The 17,381-nt window shown below is 42.3% G+C and overlaps 1 protein-coding gene across 1 annotated transcript; it reads left to right on the top strand.

The window, feature by feature from the left end:
* The first annotated feature begins 1,366 nt into the window (after window positions 1-1,366).
* On the top strand, window positions 1,367-9,777 carry LOC146569934 (neuroepithelial cell-transforming gene 1 protein-like). Its single transcript, XM_085282623.1, has 12 exons — window positions 1,367-1,702; window positions 3,214-3,280; window positions 4,128-4,187; window positions 4,878-4,985; window positions 5,066-5,230; window positions 5,321-5,383; window positions 5,462-5,558; window positions 5,657-5,733; window positions 7,034-7,291; window positions 7,384-7,554; window positions 7,646-7,832; window positions 8,855-9,777. Exons 1-12 carry the CDS (start codon window positions 1,539-1,541, stop codon window positions 9,187-9,189), a joined length of 1,752 nt encoding a protein of 583 aa, XP_085138749.1. The 5' UTR covers window positions 1,367-1,538; the 3' UTR covers window positions 9,190-9,777.
* Window positions 9,778-17,381: the final 7,604 nt, after the last annotated feature.

Below are 17,381 nucleotides of genomic sequence, written 5' to 3'. Positions count from 1 at the left end.
TGTGCAAATAAAATCTATTTTTGTGGAACTTTATTTTGTGAGAAGATCGTATCTGAAGCATACCTGCTAGGTCAATGAATAATGAAAATAACTTTAGTTGCTGTCTTTATGTTAGTAACAGTGCAGAAATTTGATTGCGCTGAATGGTTTGATTCTGCCTTCACAGCTAATGTTTTTATCTTGAACTATAAAAAGAACAGAGATCATCCTTCAGTTGAGATGCTCTTTTTCTAGTCATGTGGCTGAGTCACATCACTTGTGTCAGTATGATCAGAACAATGGTCACCTGATTCATGAGTATGTGCCAGTTCGAGTCAAAACGCTAATCTGAATCAAAGTGAATGTCGTGGCTCATCTTTTGAAAAGTAAAGTAAAGTCAGCAAACCAAATAAGAATTTTCTTTACTTCACACATTATGAGTATTATCAACAAAGGAACAAATTGCATATGTTTTCAGTGTTTCCAAGTACCCAGTTTTAGATTCCAAATCTACAAGTCCAAAAGACCCGTGACTTAAAAGAAAGAAACACACTGCCTTTCATACTACACTAAAGTAGTTAAGTAATAGATAAAAACTGAAAGGACAGAAAAGTTCCTGTTTTTCACTGTACTAGAGATACACTCGGGGGTCGAGGGCCATTTCCAGGTGTCCAAAACTCAATTTATTTTCAAAAGTGGTTGAAAATTCAGTCAATTCTAGTGATTTTATTTGAACACAGACGTCCTGACACCATAAACGTGGATTAAGAAAAGAGAGTCCTATGTAATAATATATGTTAATATGATTAACTCTACTTAACAGTCAAATTTATTCTGCCTGAAGACGATAAAAAACTACATCCCTGCTTTCATTCTGAAACTGTTCTGAGAATACTTAATGCTGGTAATGTTTTCTGTGGCAAGTTTTCAATTTTCCCTAAGTGTCATTTCTGATAGTGTAAAGTTTGTCAAAAATGACTCCATACAAGGTGTAGGGTCACTGGAGGTTATCTGAGCTGACCACACCCCAGACACTTTGCCAGTCCATCACAGAGCTAACATGGAGAGTCAGACAAGCGTTCACCTTTGGCCAATTTAGAATAACCAGCTAATCTAATTAGCATGTCTTTGGACTGCGTGAGTAGGCTTTCTGCCTTGCACGGAGTGGACAGTCAAACAAACAAAGCATAAATCAGTTTTGATGGATCAGAATGGATCAGTGTTGTCTTGTCCCCAGTCAATTCATACTGCAGGTTTTGTGCACCCCGCTAACTCTGATAGGCTGGTTTTCATTATCTTTCGTTATGAAACGCGGACGAGCTCAGACTGGCTCCTCCCACCTAGTCTAGCAGCGGAGCTCCGAGACGTATCCTGATTGGTCCATTTCCAAGAATCCGCCATATTCAAACTTCCGCCGTGCTGTGTCTTCTGTTGTCATCGATCTTCTGTTTTCTTTGTACGTATAGGGCCAGTTTTCATACGTTTGGCTTTTCTATCTTCCTCGCTTAGTCATAAATAATTTCGGGTATAACTCATATCACAACGTATAGCCACGGGAAATGGAAGAAAACGAAGAATTTAGCGGAAGCACGACGGAAAACAAAAGACACAAACTTCGCAGGGTGTCATCGAGGACGTCTACGACCAGTATGATCAGCGCTGCGGAGCCCTCGCCTCAAACCTTACGGAGAAACAGCTCTAAGAAACACGTAGCTGCGAAAAGGTGATAGCATAATTATTTATTCGACAGAACTTTTGCAATATAGTACAGTATACTACAGCAAACATTTTATCCATTACCCGGTCGGCCAACTGTGACGGGCAGGGCTGGTATTGTAACTGGCAAAAGGTGCTTTCAAGTGCACCTCGGAAGCCAACCAATCGACTGAAAATACACATATGTCTGCTTATCTTGTTTTAATAAAGAGATAATAAATTTAATTTTTACATGCATATGTGTGTGTGATTTAGGATTTGTACAGTTTCCTGTGCAGTAGACATCATCTTTATATTAGGGCTGTAATAATGTCATCCTCTGTAAAATACATCTTTATTTGTTGTGGGGAGGGAACAAAACTTTGTTTACAGGTTGTTCGTTTCTTTTATTGCAAATTACCATCAAAATACTACAGGTGGAGAGACGTTGTAATCAGACCTGTGCAAAAGTTTGCAAAAAGAACATTATTTGTTGTATCATTTAGGGTTGAATAATTTTTTCAAGTTGAAATTGCAATATGTGCATTTGGTAGACTGCAAAAGCTGCAGTTAGTCTACGCTTTATACAGCACATCTCATTGAGGCTTGCAACATGCACTTTCTGTGAATCTCCAAATTTTTTGACCTTTTTCCTTACGTGGGAGTCATTCTCACCAAACAGAAGTGACCCAAAACAACTGCATATACACCCTCCAACAACATACATGTGGGTTAAGGTTAGCCCACACGAGTTCATGAGGTTACATCTTTTGGTCATAACATTACATTCTAAATATTAAACTGGGCTTAATTAAAAAAAAAAACATTCCCCAAATCATTTAAGGCTAATATTATATGTGCATTATAAACACTATATAGATGTTTATGTTATAAAACACTGTTGTTATTTGATCACCCTGCTTTATAATGCTTCGTTTTGATTAGTGTACTGTGGCTTTAATTTGATGGCCATGCACTGCACCTGTATTTGTACTTGCAGACTTTCAAAAAATGCAAACCGTATAATATCAGATACGGATTTCAAAAAATGTGATTGGCTCCAACTGTTTTTTCCCAGAAAGTGGTGACTGTTAACAATGGTTAACGTGATGTCAGTAAATCAGATCTCATGACTCTCAACAAAACTTTTACAGTACTGGTTCTACTCATTCCTCAGAGTCATGAGCACTGTTAGTGGGATTTTGCAGTAGTGGGTGCAGCTGCCCCTTGGCCTTGACCCTGACAGAAACTGTGTAGTTTCATTGTTTTGTCGCCAAAATTGACAAGTAGCACAACAGAACCGCACAGCTCCTTAAATGGCTTTGTTGTGCCTCAGTCATCCCAGAGCACATATTTGAAACATAACTGCAACGTAAAGGGTAACAAAAATGCTTCCATGTTATACTGTAAGCCTCGCATATTGTTGCTGACCATGTTGATAAGATACCAGAAAATGAAAAGCTGCCATTGTGTAACGACCATGCTATAAATGTGTTTTCATTGTGCAAGGCCAAACATGATTTGTTTAATTTCCCACAGACCACCACTGCAGAGAGGCAGCTCCTTCACCTTCCTCACTCCTGGGACTCCGTGGGATTTCAGCCTAGTGAGTTCATGTTTGATATGCAACGGCATCATGTTTTATTACAGCGATCAGGCCCTCACACAATTATCTCTTTGTAAACTGAACAGCTCTCTTGATCCATGTCTTATATGGCTTGTATGGTTTTCCAAAACCTTTGCCTGAGAGGTTTTTTGGTGATTTTATCCAGCATTAAAAATCACGAGCATCACAGTAATAACATTTAAGAAGAAAAAAATCAAGCACACAGTGTGCGTCAGCCCCCCTGGCTTTGTCCGCACCTGCACATTTTACACAGATACCAGATCAGCCAACCACCCTCCAGTGTTTTGATTCTGAAAGGGTTGAACTTTTGTACTGTCCGCGGTTTGAATGCTCGGAAGTAAATGCTCTAGGAGATAAAAGGGAGTGTTACATCCAGACGGAGAAGGGAGACGTTCTGTACCAATATACACGGGGGGGGGACGACGACTGTGTTTTTAACATTCAAGAATGTGAAATCAGTTCTAGTAGTTCTCCATAAGGTTTGAGCCTGTAAAAGGCTAGTTCAATTTTTAGTAAAGTTGTGCTGCGGCTTATTTTTACACCTGTCACAAATAATGGAGAAATGCATACTTTTCACCCAAATAATAACACAACATGGACTCATTGTGTGTCAACAGAGAACACTGCCATGGGTAGTCTCCCGTCAAAGTCCCAATCTGAGACAGGAAACCCCCATATACGTATTGCATCTGGTCATGGGTAGCAGGATAACATTTTGGACTGTTGTCGTTGTTATGTTCATATAAGAGATGCTGCTTTAAATCTGTTGTTTAAACACTCATCGGGTCTTTAAAAGTAACCGCTATCTTGTGTTTTGTTGCTGCAGAAAAGAAAGCGCAAAGAGAAGGAGGATGATACCGTCAGCCTGTCCAGCTTCGACCTCAAGGTGAGAGTCGGAAAGCCTCCTTTCTGCACCTGAATGCATCTCTACCATAAACTTTAATCCTTCTGCATGACTCGGGTTGTCATCACAGACAGCCTGAATCATGCAGGCTGAGGATAATCCTGCTATGCCTCAGACCGGCTGAGGAAATAACTGTGAAAGAGTATACAAGCAGTGCGTCTCTTGGTGCTGTGATTGTCATAAATTCAGGGTTCAGTTCAGCACATCACCGTAGCATTTACACTATGTTTCTGTGCTGTAGAAGCAGGAGCAAAGTTCCTCTACTCGGATATTTGAAAGGAAGAGCTGAGAAAGCTGAAATTCTCCCTCAAATGTGTAGGAGAACCGTATGAAGTACAAGAAGAGATCTAACCAAGCAGACACTTTGTTCATGGATATAACTTCTCAGTGTGTGTTTCACTGGAGATCACATAGTCAGACTGTAGATCTAAGTGCAACATAAATACATCTGCACAGCAAACAGTCCTGAGACTAAACTGAAACTGTTAAGAGAGCAGATCAGTTTCATGTCATCCAGGTGTTTTACTGCTGTTGCTAAATAGAGCATTTAAGAAGATAGATGAAAGGAATATGAGTAAATTGTGTGTGAGGCTATTTAAAAATGCCAATAGCTTCAATTATAAATAAATCCTACAGTTTTAGTTTATTATAATTGTATTTTTCTTTTTTTAGGAACCCAGTAACAAGCGTGTCAGATCACTTGCCAAAGTTTCATCCCTCGTCAACTTGATATCTCCTTCAAAGAATGGAGCAGTGCGGCGCTTTGGTCAGACCATCCAGGTGAGCGCTGTGCTGTGACACTTAAAAACAACACTTACCCCGTACCATCTTCAATAACAACAGCCTTTGTTTTTTTGTAGTCAATGTCATCACGTGATACCAAGTCACCAGGGATGTCCCTCAAAGCTGGCAGCAAAGCTTCAGGTCCAACCCCCACGAAACGGAGAAACAGCACGCTGTGGTCGGAGACGCTGGACGTCCATCAGAAGAGCACGTTCTCAACAAAAGAGATCAAGAGACAAGAGGTTGTGCAGCTCAGCCTTAAGTCAGGAGCAGGATCTTAAATGTGCTGAGAGCTGAGAAAGTAACCTCTCCGGCATTTGTTTTATTCTCAGGCAATTTATGAACTGTACAGGGGAGAGCAGGACCTCATCGAAGATCTTCAACTTGCCCGAAAGGTTAGTAGAATATTTGAGTAAAAATAGAAGCTTAATTTCAGCTTCCTTTTTTACTCAAACTGCTGCTTTTGTGTTTAGGCGTACCACGATCCGATGCTAAAGCTTTCCATCATGACAGAGGAAGAGCTGGCTCACATCTTTGGCGACTTGGATGCATATATCCCTCTACACGAAGGTGAGCTCTCGCTAACTTGGATATAAAACTGGAAGCTGTTTGTTTTTCGCTAACAAATGTGTCTCTTTTTTTCTCTCTCTTTTTTTAACATTCTGCAGAGTTATTGGTGAAGCTGACGGAGGGAACTGGCTCTGATGGAACAGTAGCACAGATCGGGCAGATAGTGATAGACTGGGTATGAATACAGTAACATTATCCTGAGAATATACACTCACCTTGATAACACAGATATCTAATCGGCCACTCACTTGGTATCAAATCAGTGCATTTAGCCCAGTAGACACGGTCAAGACTATTTTCAGAAGCACTGCATTGATCACCCAGATGTGACCACTCTGGAGAAGTTTGGAGGTCAGAAGAGAGGGCAAGACTGCTTTGAGCTCATAGGAAGCCAAAAGTAACTTAGCCATTCATTGCAGCTACAGTAAAATCTTGAAGCAGATGGTCTACAACAGCAGAAGACCACACTAGGTGCCAATCCTGTCAGCTAAGAGCAGAAAACTGATCCCAGTTCACACGACTTACCAAAATTAGACATCAGAAGATTGGAAAAATGTTGACCGGTCTGACGAGTCTCAATTTCAAAATAAAAGCATGGATCCATCCTGCCTTGTATCACCGGTTTAGGCTGGTGGTGGTGGTATAATGGTGTTGGAATATTTTTGTGGCACACTTTGGTTGCCTTAGTATCAATTGAACACTGTTTAAACACCACAGCCTACTTGAGTATTGTTGCTGACCATGGCTATCCTTTTATGACCATATGCCCATCCAGCTGGAAAACATGTCAAGTCACACCACAAAGCTCAGATCGGCTCAAATTGGATTCGTTTGACCAGGAGATTATTGTTGTGGATGTGTAGCCAACAAATATGCAGCAACTGTATGATTGTTATCATAAGTGTTTCCAGCACTTTATTAAATCTGTGCTACAAAAAGAGCCCATAATTTGTACCTCATTAATTTAGCAGTGAGTGTATTTAGTGGATGTTTATCCTATAAGGCTTTGCCAAGTTAGGACATTTTAATACAAATATTATATTATAAAAATTCTTGCTAAACTCACTAAAGTTAAAATATTATTTGCTAGAATTGGTACTTATTATATCATTTTTTTTAATAGTTGGCTGTACATGACAATAATTTGTATATTTAATGTTGCATGAGTAAATTGGTTGCAGATTCTTATTTAATTTATTCTCTCACTCTAATTTTACCTTTTTTTTTTAACAATAGTCTTCATATGGTGGCAGTAGAGATCACGTTTACTTTAGAACTGATGATGCTGACTGAAACTTCACAGCCTGCCATCAGCTAATATTCATATTTAAGATGCTTTTGAGGAAACTGAAAATCCTTTTAAAAAACTAATCCGACAAGCAGCCTTTGGATATTTTCTTTCTTTTCTTTTTTTTTTTTAACGACATGAAAAGTGCACCGTGTAAATGTTTTGCCTCCGACTGTTTTTCTCTCAGCTGCCCCGTCTGAATGCCTACAAAAACTACTGCAGCAACCAGCTTGCCGCCAAAGCCCTGCTGGACCAGAAAAAGCAGGACAGGCGGGTGCAGGATTTCCTGCAGCGCTGTTTGGAGTCACCCTTCAGCAGGAAGTTGGACCTCTGGAGCTTCCTTGACATCCCTCGTTCACGTCTGGTAAAATACCCGCTGCTGCTGCGAGAGATCCTCAGACACACTCCTCCCGATCACCCAGACGTGACCAGTCTGGAGACAGCAGTACGTTACCTGCGTGCCACATAATCTGGCAATTTGCATGTTTGTTGCAAATAAAATACACCATCATTTTATGATAACTTTTTATTATCCAGATCACTATAATCCAGGAGATCCTGTCCGATATCAACGTGAGAAAGGGGGAGTCTGAGTGCCAGTATTACATTGACAAACTGGAGTTTCTGGACGATAAGCAGCGGGACCCCCTCATAGATAAGTGTAAGACACTTCTGTGTCACGGCGAGCTGAGGAACAAGAGCGGCTCGGTAAGAATGGATGCTTCTTCTCGCTGTTACAGTAGCTGCACGCCGTTCGTGTCGTTTTGAAGTTTCACGCTCTGTTACTGTGCTGCTTCAGAGGCTGCACGTGTTCCTCTTCTCTGAGCTGCTCGTTCTGACTCGGCCGGTGACACGCAACGAGAGGAGCTGCTTCCAGGTGTATCGACAGCCCATCCCTGTTCGAGACTTGGCCATGGAGGACCTGCAGGATGGAGAGATCCGCATGGGCGGGTCCTTCAGAGGGGCTTTCACCAATGGAGAGAAAGGTGGGTTGACTTCTGATGGCTTCAATAATAGACGGGAGTTCATATCAGTGTAAACATGTGGAGTTTTGGGGTTTTAGACCATCAGTTAGACAAAACAATTATAAGATGTCACTTTGGACGCTTTCTTTTTCTGTGCTTAATTTTTGTAGACTAAATTATTAGAAATGCATCTTTTATAGTAAAACTAATACCTTTATAACTGAAAATGTCTTAGTTGTAACTCCACAAATATTCAGCATGCATGGATGCATGAATCCAGTCAGTAGCTGCGTCTTGCTTCTTCTCTCGCCAACTTTCATTTACAAACCTCAGTCATATTCTCCTGCTAGAAGAAGGGGGGGCTTAGTAGTGGTCCACTTCCAAAGTATGCTTTTCGCTAAAATGGTGAAGCCAAGAGCAGCAATACACAGTCACACTAACCTGATATGACCTAATTACACATGTTCATCCTTACGTCAGGTTTTATCCATTTTACCAGTTTTTGATGGGAAATTTTGGACTGATATGTTAAACCACACAACATACTCCAAAAACATCCATTGATGGGCATTCTTTATTTTTAATTGATATTCTTTTTCATAATTATTAGTGATGTTAATTAATATTTATTTAACAAAATAAATTAACTGGTCTGTAAGTTCAATAAACACTCGAGTTCTCTGGTAATATTTAATAGTTTGGGCTTTACGGGGTTAAAGCACACTGCACACCAGAGTGAACCTGCTGAGTCATGTTATAATTCACACTTGGCTTGCCACGACTGGCGGCCCTTTTTGTATTTGCTCACAAGTTGTCTGTACCATTGTGTTGACTTACTCTTTAGAAGAAACATGCAGAGGAGGTTGGGTGAGGTGGGAGATTATGGATTCTTATAGGACTGGTGTTTATAATGCTGAATGAACTGGCGAAGAATTTTTTTTTTTCTTTTTTGAGTGTCATTAAAAAGGATTTTCCAGAATCCTGTAGCTTCAAAGCATCTGTATTATTTTTCTGACTGCCACTTTTATTCTCTTCTTCTCTAGCTAAGAATGTTTTCCGCGTGAGCTCTCTGGATCCTTCTCACGGCCAGACCCACACACTGCATGTGAGTGACGTCTACCACAAGCAGCAATGGCTCAACTGCCTCCGAACCGCCATGTCCCAACAGCAGGGGGCTCCAGCTAGAGTTCAGCGGGGGGAAACCATCCCAGCAAAAAGCCACTCCTCTGTGTCCTCAACCACAGTCTGTGACGAAGAGGAAAATGAGAACTGTCCTCCTCCTGTCTCTGGCCCCAAACTGAGGCCTCAGACGCTCTCCAAAACCAGACTGGACCAGAAGTTACAGGGATCACTGAAGAGGAAGGAAACTGGAGTGTAGCTATTTAGAGGGTTCCTCTTACATGTATTTGACGTGTGTCCTGTTTAGTCACATTTTTTTTTTATCCATCTGCACTGAAAAGGCTTCTCCAATCACCACCGTCCAAATGTTAATCCAACTGTAGCCCTTAAAAATGTGTAATTAGTTTACAAAAAAAAAAAAGTGTGCTATTTGCATATGTGTTTACAGCAGCTGTAAAGCAGAGTTTTCTGTCTTGTTGCTTTGAAAACTTTTTCAGCTTTGGTTTTTGGTTAAGGCTGTTTTTTTTTTTGTTTTTTTAAACCGTCTCTGTCTTGTGCTATGATCAGGATGTGACTGTGTGTCTATAGCACGAGCAACAAGTGTGAAGCTGTCCGTTTTAAGTGTCATCTGTGCCAAGATGAGGGACCAAGAAACTGTCTACCAAGGAAACAAGGCTCAAAGTGTTTCAGATCAGTGTCAAGATAGGGAGCAGAACACGTGTGAGAGCACTGACCACAGATGTATAAAGAATTGTTTTTAAGGGGGAAGGAGGGACATCAAGAATTCATCACATATTCAGAGGAAATTTGTTAATCAAAAAGGAAAAAAATAAAACATTTAGTAAAACTGAGTTTGAGACTTTTTATTGCAGGTTACTAAGATCCTCTTGATTGTACTTTGAGTTCTCAGTCACTTCCCTTTATTGTTAACGGGGCAGTTCAACAGTGTTGCAACACTTTTAAAGCAAACAGAAGCTTAAAAAAACTAGACACTGGTTTCTTTCCAATTAGTGTTCAAAAAACGACTCTTAGCACGTTTGTTCATGTGTTTTTGTTCAAATATATCAAACTGGAAAAGGCGAAATGTAAAAAAAGACAGGTTATGGATAAATCCTTTTGAGTTCAGAGGCAAGTTTGACTTTTGTTTTGTTTTAATTGCTGTGAAATGCCCATCGTAGCTCTTCAGGCCAAATCCAAAATTGAAAATGACGTCTTTACACACCTGCAAAGCCTGATTTACATGTATGAAAATTTTACCTCAATATCTGTTGTTGCGTTTGTTTTCACTGTAAAACATACAACTGACACAGTGTGACTCTAGATAAGGTGTACGTCAATTTTCAGTATTAAACAGTCATCGAAAAGAGCATCACTGCAAAACTTAGATGTATTCATAGCATTCAGGGAAACAAGCGTCAGTACAAAGCGTATTTCAAATATATTGTCATAAAGAGTCAGAGAACAGCTCATCGCATTGCCAACTTCCTCTATCTCGTTAAACCGATTCTTCACTCACTATTTTAAAAACAGGAACCTGAAAGACTTTCTTAAGTTCTTTTTCATTTTTATATGCTCGAAGGATCATTGGAATTTCTGTTGATGGATGTTTTGTTTCAATTCGATTAGACGGCCACACAGCAGCTTTATCTGCACACATTTTACTTCCACTAAAACCCTTGGGGGGCCTCTTATACAGCTTTTGATCAGTAGTATTTATAGCTGATAATGTGTCACCAGCATGAGATGCTTCACCACAGCCTAACCGAAACCCTCTTCCTCAAAGATGCTTACAACTGCCAATGTTGAGCGTCATGTACTCTTTCTGGGAGAGTTATGAAAGCAGGAGTCTGCGCAAAGCTTAAGGATAAGCTGTCACGCCTCCTTTTATTTGACTTGACCGTTGCCCTGATAACACAAGCCTACACGGCAAACACCTGCTTCCCCTTGAACACAGCTGCTGAGGTTTGGGTAAGATAAAATGGCCGGCTTGGGGAAGTGGAAAAAGTTTTGAATGCTCAGGACTAAACCTTTCATTAAATAATGACTCACTGTTAACTGTCTGCTGAAGGTAAAAGGATATCCACAGCTTTAGGGGGTCATTGTATTAATCTTTATTAAGTCGCAATTAAGAAAAACCGGTCTGACTGAACTAACACTCAAATGTTTGTTCAAATCTTTAAGCACACAGATTGAACATTAACAGTCCAGGTTGGAAAAAACTGTACAGCGAGAACAGGGGATGTTTCCTGCAACCGTTTATAACTTGCACATTTCCTCCTCCTAAAAAAAAAATAAAAATGCATCAGTTTCAGTTTATGACGCGATTCACAAGCCCTCTTCTGATCGCGCTACAACATTACAAATTGGGTTGAGGTCACGACTCTGGTTTGTTCGTTCCAAAACATGAATTTCTTCTTTTGCAACCGTTCTGCTGTCCATTCATTTGTGTGCTCCGCCGGTTTTATGTCAGGTATTGCTGCCCTTATAGTCACCATTCATTGTTCCCCCCAGTTTCAGTGCATTCATGCATCAGGAAAGCAAATAAGCTCAAACCCTGATGGTTCCTCTGCCATGCTTCCCAGTAAGTATAACGTACATATGTTCAAAGAATACCTGATGCTTTCCAGATCATCCAGTTAGCCTTTGATCTTAGGCGGCACCGTTTTGGTTTATGTTTTCTTATTTTCGTTCTATTACCTGATTATTATTTGGTATTTTTTGCTATTGCAATGTTCTCCTGTCACTTTGGCTGCTTCATCACCTTTTTCAGGACTACGTGTCTTTTTGTTGGTATAATCTTTGCAAGATGTTAGTTCCCAGGGAGAGCAGTAACACCTTATGAATGAGACATTGTGTCTTAATGCAGACTGATGGACATCCTGGACTGGGCTCTAGAATTGCTTTTGTAGTCTTTTCTGAGCTTTATGAACCTCTAAAATGGTTCTTCTGAGGTCCTGTGAAAGTTGTGCTTGAGGCAAGGTTCCAACCAATTCATCTTTTGGTCACAAATTCATTCATATGCACTTTCAAACCCAGACTCTTATTCTTATTATTCAGTGTGATAAAATAAAAAAAAATAAAAAAAAACCCAAACACATCTATTAATGTGTCTTGTATGAAGATCAGACCACATTTATTAATAATCAGAGTAGAAATGCAGCTGATTCTAAAGGGTTCACAAAAACGTTTCTTCTAATCCTGTCGCTTAACTTTGGAACTATCAGTTCTGGATTCAGAAGACCGTGACAGCTCACTAAACGTCATCACCATCATGCAGTTGTTGGCGTGTGTTGACCATCTCCAGAGTGAAGAACATGCTGGTATTGTTGAGCAGAAAGAAACCAATTTTGCAGGTTACTGTACTCTCTTAAGTTAGAGAGTAAACTTACAAAAACAAGGCACGTCCAGCCAGGAAGAAGCTGTGGTGTCACGGCGAGCTTAAAATACTCAAACTGTGGGTAAGGACATTAATTCGCATTGACACTTTGGCCCTAACTGAGCTGTCTCCAGATGCACTGAGGTTACAGTTAACGTTTTGGTTTTTCTTTTCACTTCCTGCTCACTGTTTGCATGTTTGGTTGCTAACATCTCTCCATCTCACGGCAGTTGTTCTAGTTTTTCCACATTCTGGTTTTTACATCCTCCAGATGAACGTTCACATGTCATCTTTGTTGTTAGTAATATATATTTGTTTATCACTGACGACCAAACTTTCCACCAAGCAAGTTGTGACTACACCAGCTGAGTTTTTGGCTCAGTCCACAGACAACATACTTTGTATTTGTACTAATCTTTGCTGTAAAAACAGTTGGTTAAAAAAAAAAAAAAAAAAAAAAAGGAAGGATTTTACAGTGAATATTAGCTGCTTTGTACTTGTTACCCATGCTGCTCTGTAACACAAGCTCATGTTCAGTCATGCTTTAGTGCAAGTCAGGCATAATGAATGCTTTTATTGTCTGAGCGTAGGTGTAGGTTTCAGGTTCATTTCAGGCTGCTTTTCTAGTCTTCACCAGAATAAAAACCATGTTATCAGAGCAACCCTTCAGAAGGGCTGCAGAGAGGACTTTTCCTTTGTGCTTTATGGTCACATTTAATCATTCACTTTTTGTCCCACCCTAGAGTCTGACTGACTTAAAGGGATAGGGTGCTATTCGAATGATTGCTGTCCAACCACCTACACGTTGTTTATCTGCAGTTGTGCCATTTTGAAAGGACGTGTTTTGGTTGAGCCCATTTTAAACAGTTTTGCACATAAACCAATAAACTGCCATTAAGAAAATATTTGTCTTTCAAAAAGTTTCCATGTTAAGATACCAATGATGTACTTGAGTCTGCTATGTGACTGAAAGATGCAATCTATATACAGGGAGTGCAGAATTATTAGGCAAATGAGTATTTTGTCCACATCATCCTCTTCGTGCATGTTGTCTTACTCCAAGCTGTATAGGCTCGAAAGCCTACTACCAATTAAGCATATTAGGTGATGTGCATCTCTGTAATGAGAAGGGGTGTGGTCTAATGACATCAACACCCTATATCAGGTGTGCATAATTATTAGGCAACATCCTTTCCTTTGGCAAAATGGGTCAAAAGAAGGACTTGACAGGCTCAGAAAAGTCAAAAATAGTGAGATATCTTGCAGAGGGATGCTGCAGTCTCAAAATTGCAAAGCTTCTGAAGCGTGATCATCGAACAATCAAGCATTTCATTCAAAATAGTCAACAGGGTCGCAAGAAGCGTGTGGAAAAACCAAGGCGCAAAATAACTGCCCATGAACTGAGAAAAGTCAAGTGTGCAGCGGCCGCCAAAATGCCACTTGCCACCAGTTTGGCCATATTTCAGAGCTGCAACATCACTGGAGTGCCCAAAAGCACAAGGTGTGCAATACTCAGAGACATGGCCAAGGTAAGAAGGGCTGAAAGACGACCACCACTGAACAAGACACACAAGCTGAAACGTCAAGACTGGGCCAAGAAATATCTCAAGACTGGTTTTTCTAAAGGTTTTATGGACTGATGAAATGAGAGTGAGTCTTTTTTTTTTTTCTTTTTTTTTTGTGTCCCGTTTGGATCTTTAGCCATCAGAATTGTTGTCTTAAGGCCAAGAAAGATGCCAAGCGGATTTATTTTACCAAGTGGATCATCATGGCCTTGCCATATTGGTCCATTTGATTGACCTTTATTATAATTATGAATTTATTTTATTTTCAGTTCCTACAAACGGGACAGACATGACTGGGGGATAGGACAGGGAGAAAGAATGAAAGAAAGAGAGGGAGAGAAAGAAAACCAAAGGGGAGAAGAGACAGTGAGAAGGGGGGGAAGAAAGGAAAAAAAAAAAAAAAAAAAAAAAAAACACCTGGGTCACCTGTATGGAGAAAAAAAACAGAAGAGAAAGAAACAACAAAGAGCAACATAATAAAAAAAACGGCACCATCACAATAAACTAGCTAGCAGTAGATATCAGTAGATACTAAATAATAAACGATATTGTGCAGCACGCAAGATAGACAGCGCACAATGTGCTTTGAGGCAGCAGCCAAGAAAGCTGTAGTCCGCGTCTGTGAACACCCGTGTGTACACCTGTGTGCATACCTGTGTGGATCAGCATGCTTGCATTCCAAAGGTTTCTCCATGTAACGATCTGCTAGGGAGTGTGGGGAGCCACAGCCCCGTCCTCCAGGGTATGAAGCAGGTATGGAGGAGATCAAAACTCCAGACATCCAGAGGCCCCCAGAACACAAGAGACCAAGGAAGACCAACAGAGGGGCAGCCGCGCCACTGTCCCAGTAAGAGCTGAGGAGAGTCCCAGATGAGGGCTCACTCAGCAGCCGCGGAGCAGAAGCCAGGGGGAGTTGCAGTGACGCGCCCGTGAGCTCCGCCGGCAGCCAGCTGTGCCTGAGTGACCGAGCCCCAGGCCGAGAGGCCGGGGGCACCCCGCCTCTGAAGTGGCCCGAGCGAGCCCCAGGCTCCAGGCCCCGATAAGCGGCCGCCAAGGAGTGAGCCGGTGTGTACCCGGACGCCCACCCCCAGACACAAAGAACCACCAACGCACCGACACCTGAGGGAGTCCGCCACTGGCAGGGGAAGTGGTGGTGGGTGGAGATAGGCCTCCAAACCTTGAGAGTGAGTCTTGATGGGCCAGATGGATGGGCCCGTGGCTGGATTGGTAAAGGGCAGAGAGCTCCAGTCCGACTCAGACGCCAGCAAGGTGGAGGTGGAGTACTGGTTTGGGCTGGTATCATCAAAGATGAGCTTGTGGGGCCTTTTCGGGTTGAGGATGGAGTCAAGCTCAACTCCCAGTCCTACTGCCAGTTTCTGGAAGACACCTTCAAGCAGTGGTACAGGAAGAAGTCTGCATCCTTCAAGAAAAACATGATTTTCATGCAGGACAATGCTCCATCACACGCGTCCAAGTACTCCACAGCGTGGCTGGCAAGAAAGGGTATCCACAGCTCTCTCTCCAGTTAGCAAAGGGGAGTGTCTAGCTGAGCGTAAGCTCCTCCTTCAGGCACTCATTTTTTATTTTTCCTTTATTATTTTCGGAGTAATCCCGGGTGGGGATTAGTTCCCTGTCGGGGGTAGGCTTGTCGGTGCTTTGTGCACTTGACGCTTAGCCTTTAAAGTTGCCTCGAGCCTGGTACACTCCAGAAGCTAACTAGGCTAAGATTTTAGTAGGCAGGTCTGGGGAGAGGGTTGGCGGTATTTTTATTTATTGGTTAACCTGTGGCCACGCTTTTCCCGCCTGTTTCTCATTTGTGTATTGGAGGTGGTGCTTCTTTGTTGTTATTGTTAGCCTCAGGTAGTTTTTGTTTTAGAGTCAATGGCTACCTTTGATATTGCAGTGTTTAAGGGTGAGCGTGGTGCAGCGTCTCAGCCCGTTCTGCAGGCGCCAGCTCAAGCTGTAGGTCCATTGGTGTCGACACCTGTTGATCAGGGGCTGCCTGAGAACAAACCCATGACATTGCCTCGCTTCGAACCCCTCTCCATTGAATCAAGTGAAGGCTCGAAGCTGGATGCTAAGCTCCGTGTCCGTCTGGCTCGTCTCCAGCTGGAGAAGGAGCAGCGTGAGAGAGAGTTCCAGCTGAAAAGGGAGCTAGAGCTTAGGCGTTTGGACGCGGAACTGGCTAGGGCTAGGGAGGTCGAATTGAGGAAGGTGGAGGTGGAGGCAGAGACAGCTGTGAGGTTGCGACAACTGGAACTCCGGCAGGTTTCCCTTCCTCCGACTGCCTCCATTCGTCAGGCCGACACCTCGTTTGACGTAGGGAAAAACAGTCGTCTGGTTCCGATGTTCCGTGACACTGAGGTCGATAGCTACTTCGAGTCGTTTGAACGAATAGCCACGGCCTTGCACTGGCCACGGGATTCATGGGCCATTTTGCTCCAATGTAAGCTGGCGGGTAAGGCTCAAGAAGTCTGTTCCTCGTTGTCAGCTGAGGACAGCTTGGACTATGACAAGCTGAAAAGGGCTATCCTGCTGGCCTATGAGCTGGTCCCAGAAGCCTATAGGCAGTGTTTCCGGGGGTTGAGAAGAGGTCAGGGTCAGTCCTATCTTGATTTCGCCAGGGAAAAAGGTGTTCTTTTCGATCGGTGGTGTGCGGCCTGCAAAGCCACTGACCCGGCTTCGATCCGGGAACTAATGCTCATAGAGGAATTTAAGAACTGCATTGCTGAGCGCATCGCGGTATATATTAATGAACAGAAGGTTTCCTCGCTACAGCAGGCTGCAACACTGGCTGATGAGTTTGCCCTCATCCATAAAACCAGTGTCATTAAGCACGACCGACGCGATGACCTAGTGAAGGTTAGTGATGTGCCAGCTAGACAGTACCCAAAGGGTGAGGTACTTGTGTCCCATTCCAAGGCAAAAAGAAAGTGTTTTTTCTGTTTAAAGTCTGGCCATTTAATAGCAGATTGTGGGGCCTACAAACAGAAACAGTCAGTCTTGGGAGTTAGGAGTGTGCCAGCTAACAAAGCCGATACAGGTGTGGTTTCAAGAGCCAAAACAAAGCTCTGTTTCTTCTGCCACAAACCTGGCCACCTGGTTGCTCACTGTTTGAAAGCAAACTCAAAGCAAAATCGATCTGTTTTCAAAAGAGTGAACTGTGGTTCACAAACCGACAAAGTTGCCAGTCCTAGGCAACAGTTGGAGCATAATTGCTCAGTGGTGTCATTTGGTCACTGTCAGAGATCAACTAATTGTAATCTGCCACCTGATGACGGTCTCTCGGGTCCAGATGACCTACAGTGTGATAGATTGTGTGTGACACAACCATTTCAACCTGCACCTCTGGCTAACCAGCATGCCTTTTGCCATGACCTAGCGAAGAAGCGTCAGAGAAGTGTTGCTGTAAGGCCTTCTAGCTGCCTGATGGGTTCTCCATATGTGATGGCTCAAAAAAACATTTGGCTGTCATTTGGGACACTATGTTGAGGGACTTGAGCCAACCCC

The sequence above is a fragment of the Mchenga conophoros genome, linkage group LG7, assembly GCF_057382185.1.
Source record: "Mchenga conophoros isolate Kocher_MC1m ecotype Shallow Benthic linkage group LG7, M_conophoros_male_GT1.1, whole genome shotgun sequence".
NCBI classification, from domain to species: Eukaryota; Metazoa; Chordata; class Actinopteri; order Cichliformes; family Cichlidae; genus Mchenga; species Mchenga conophoros.
This window is presented reverse-complemented; position numbering and strand designations above follow the sequence as displayed.

Bases quoted from the DNA above. Each gene is read 5' to 3' on its own strand.
- LOC146569934 (XM_085282623.1), top strand. From the start codon at position 1,539: ATGGAAGAAAACGAAGAATTTAGCGGAAGCACGACGGAAAACAAAAGA. The intron at 3,281-4,127 runs GTGAGTTCATGT...TTGTTGCTGCAG, and splicing joins CTCCGTGGGATTTCAGCCTA to AAAAGAAAGCGCAAAGAGAA. The intron at 5,559-5,656 runs GTGAGCTCTCGC...AACATTCTGCAG, and splicing joins ATATATCCCTCTACACGAAG to AGTTATTGGTGAAGCTGACG.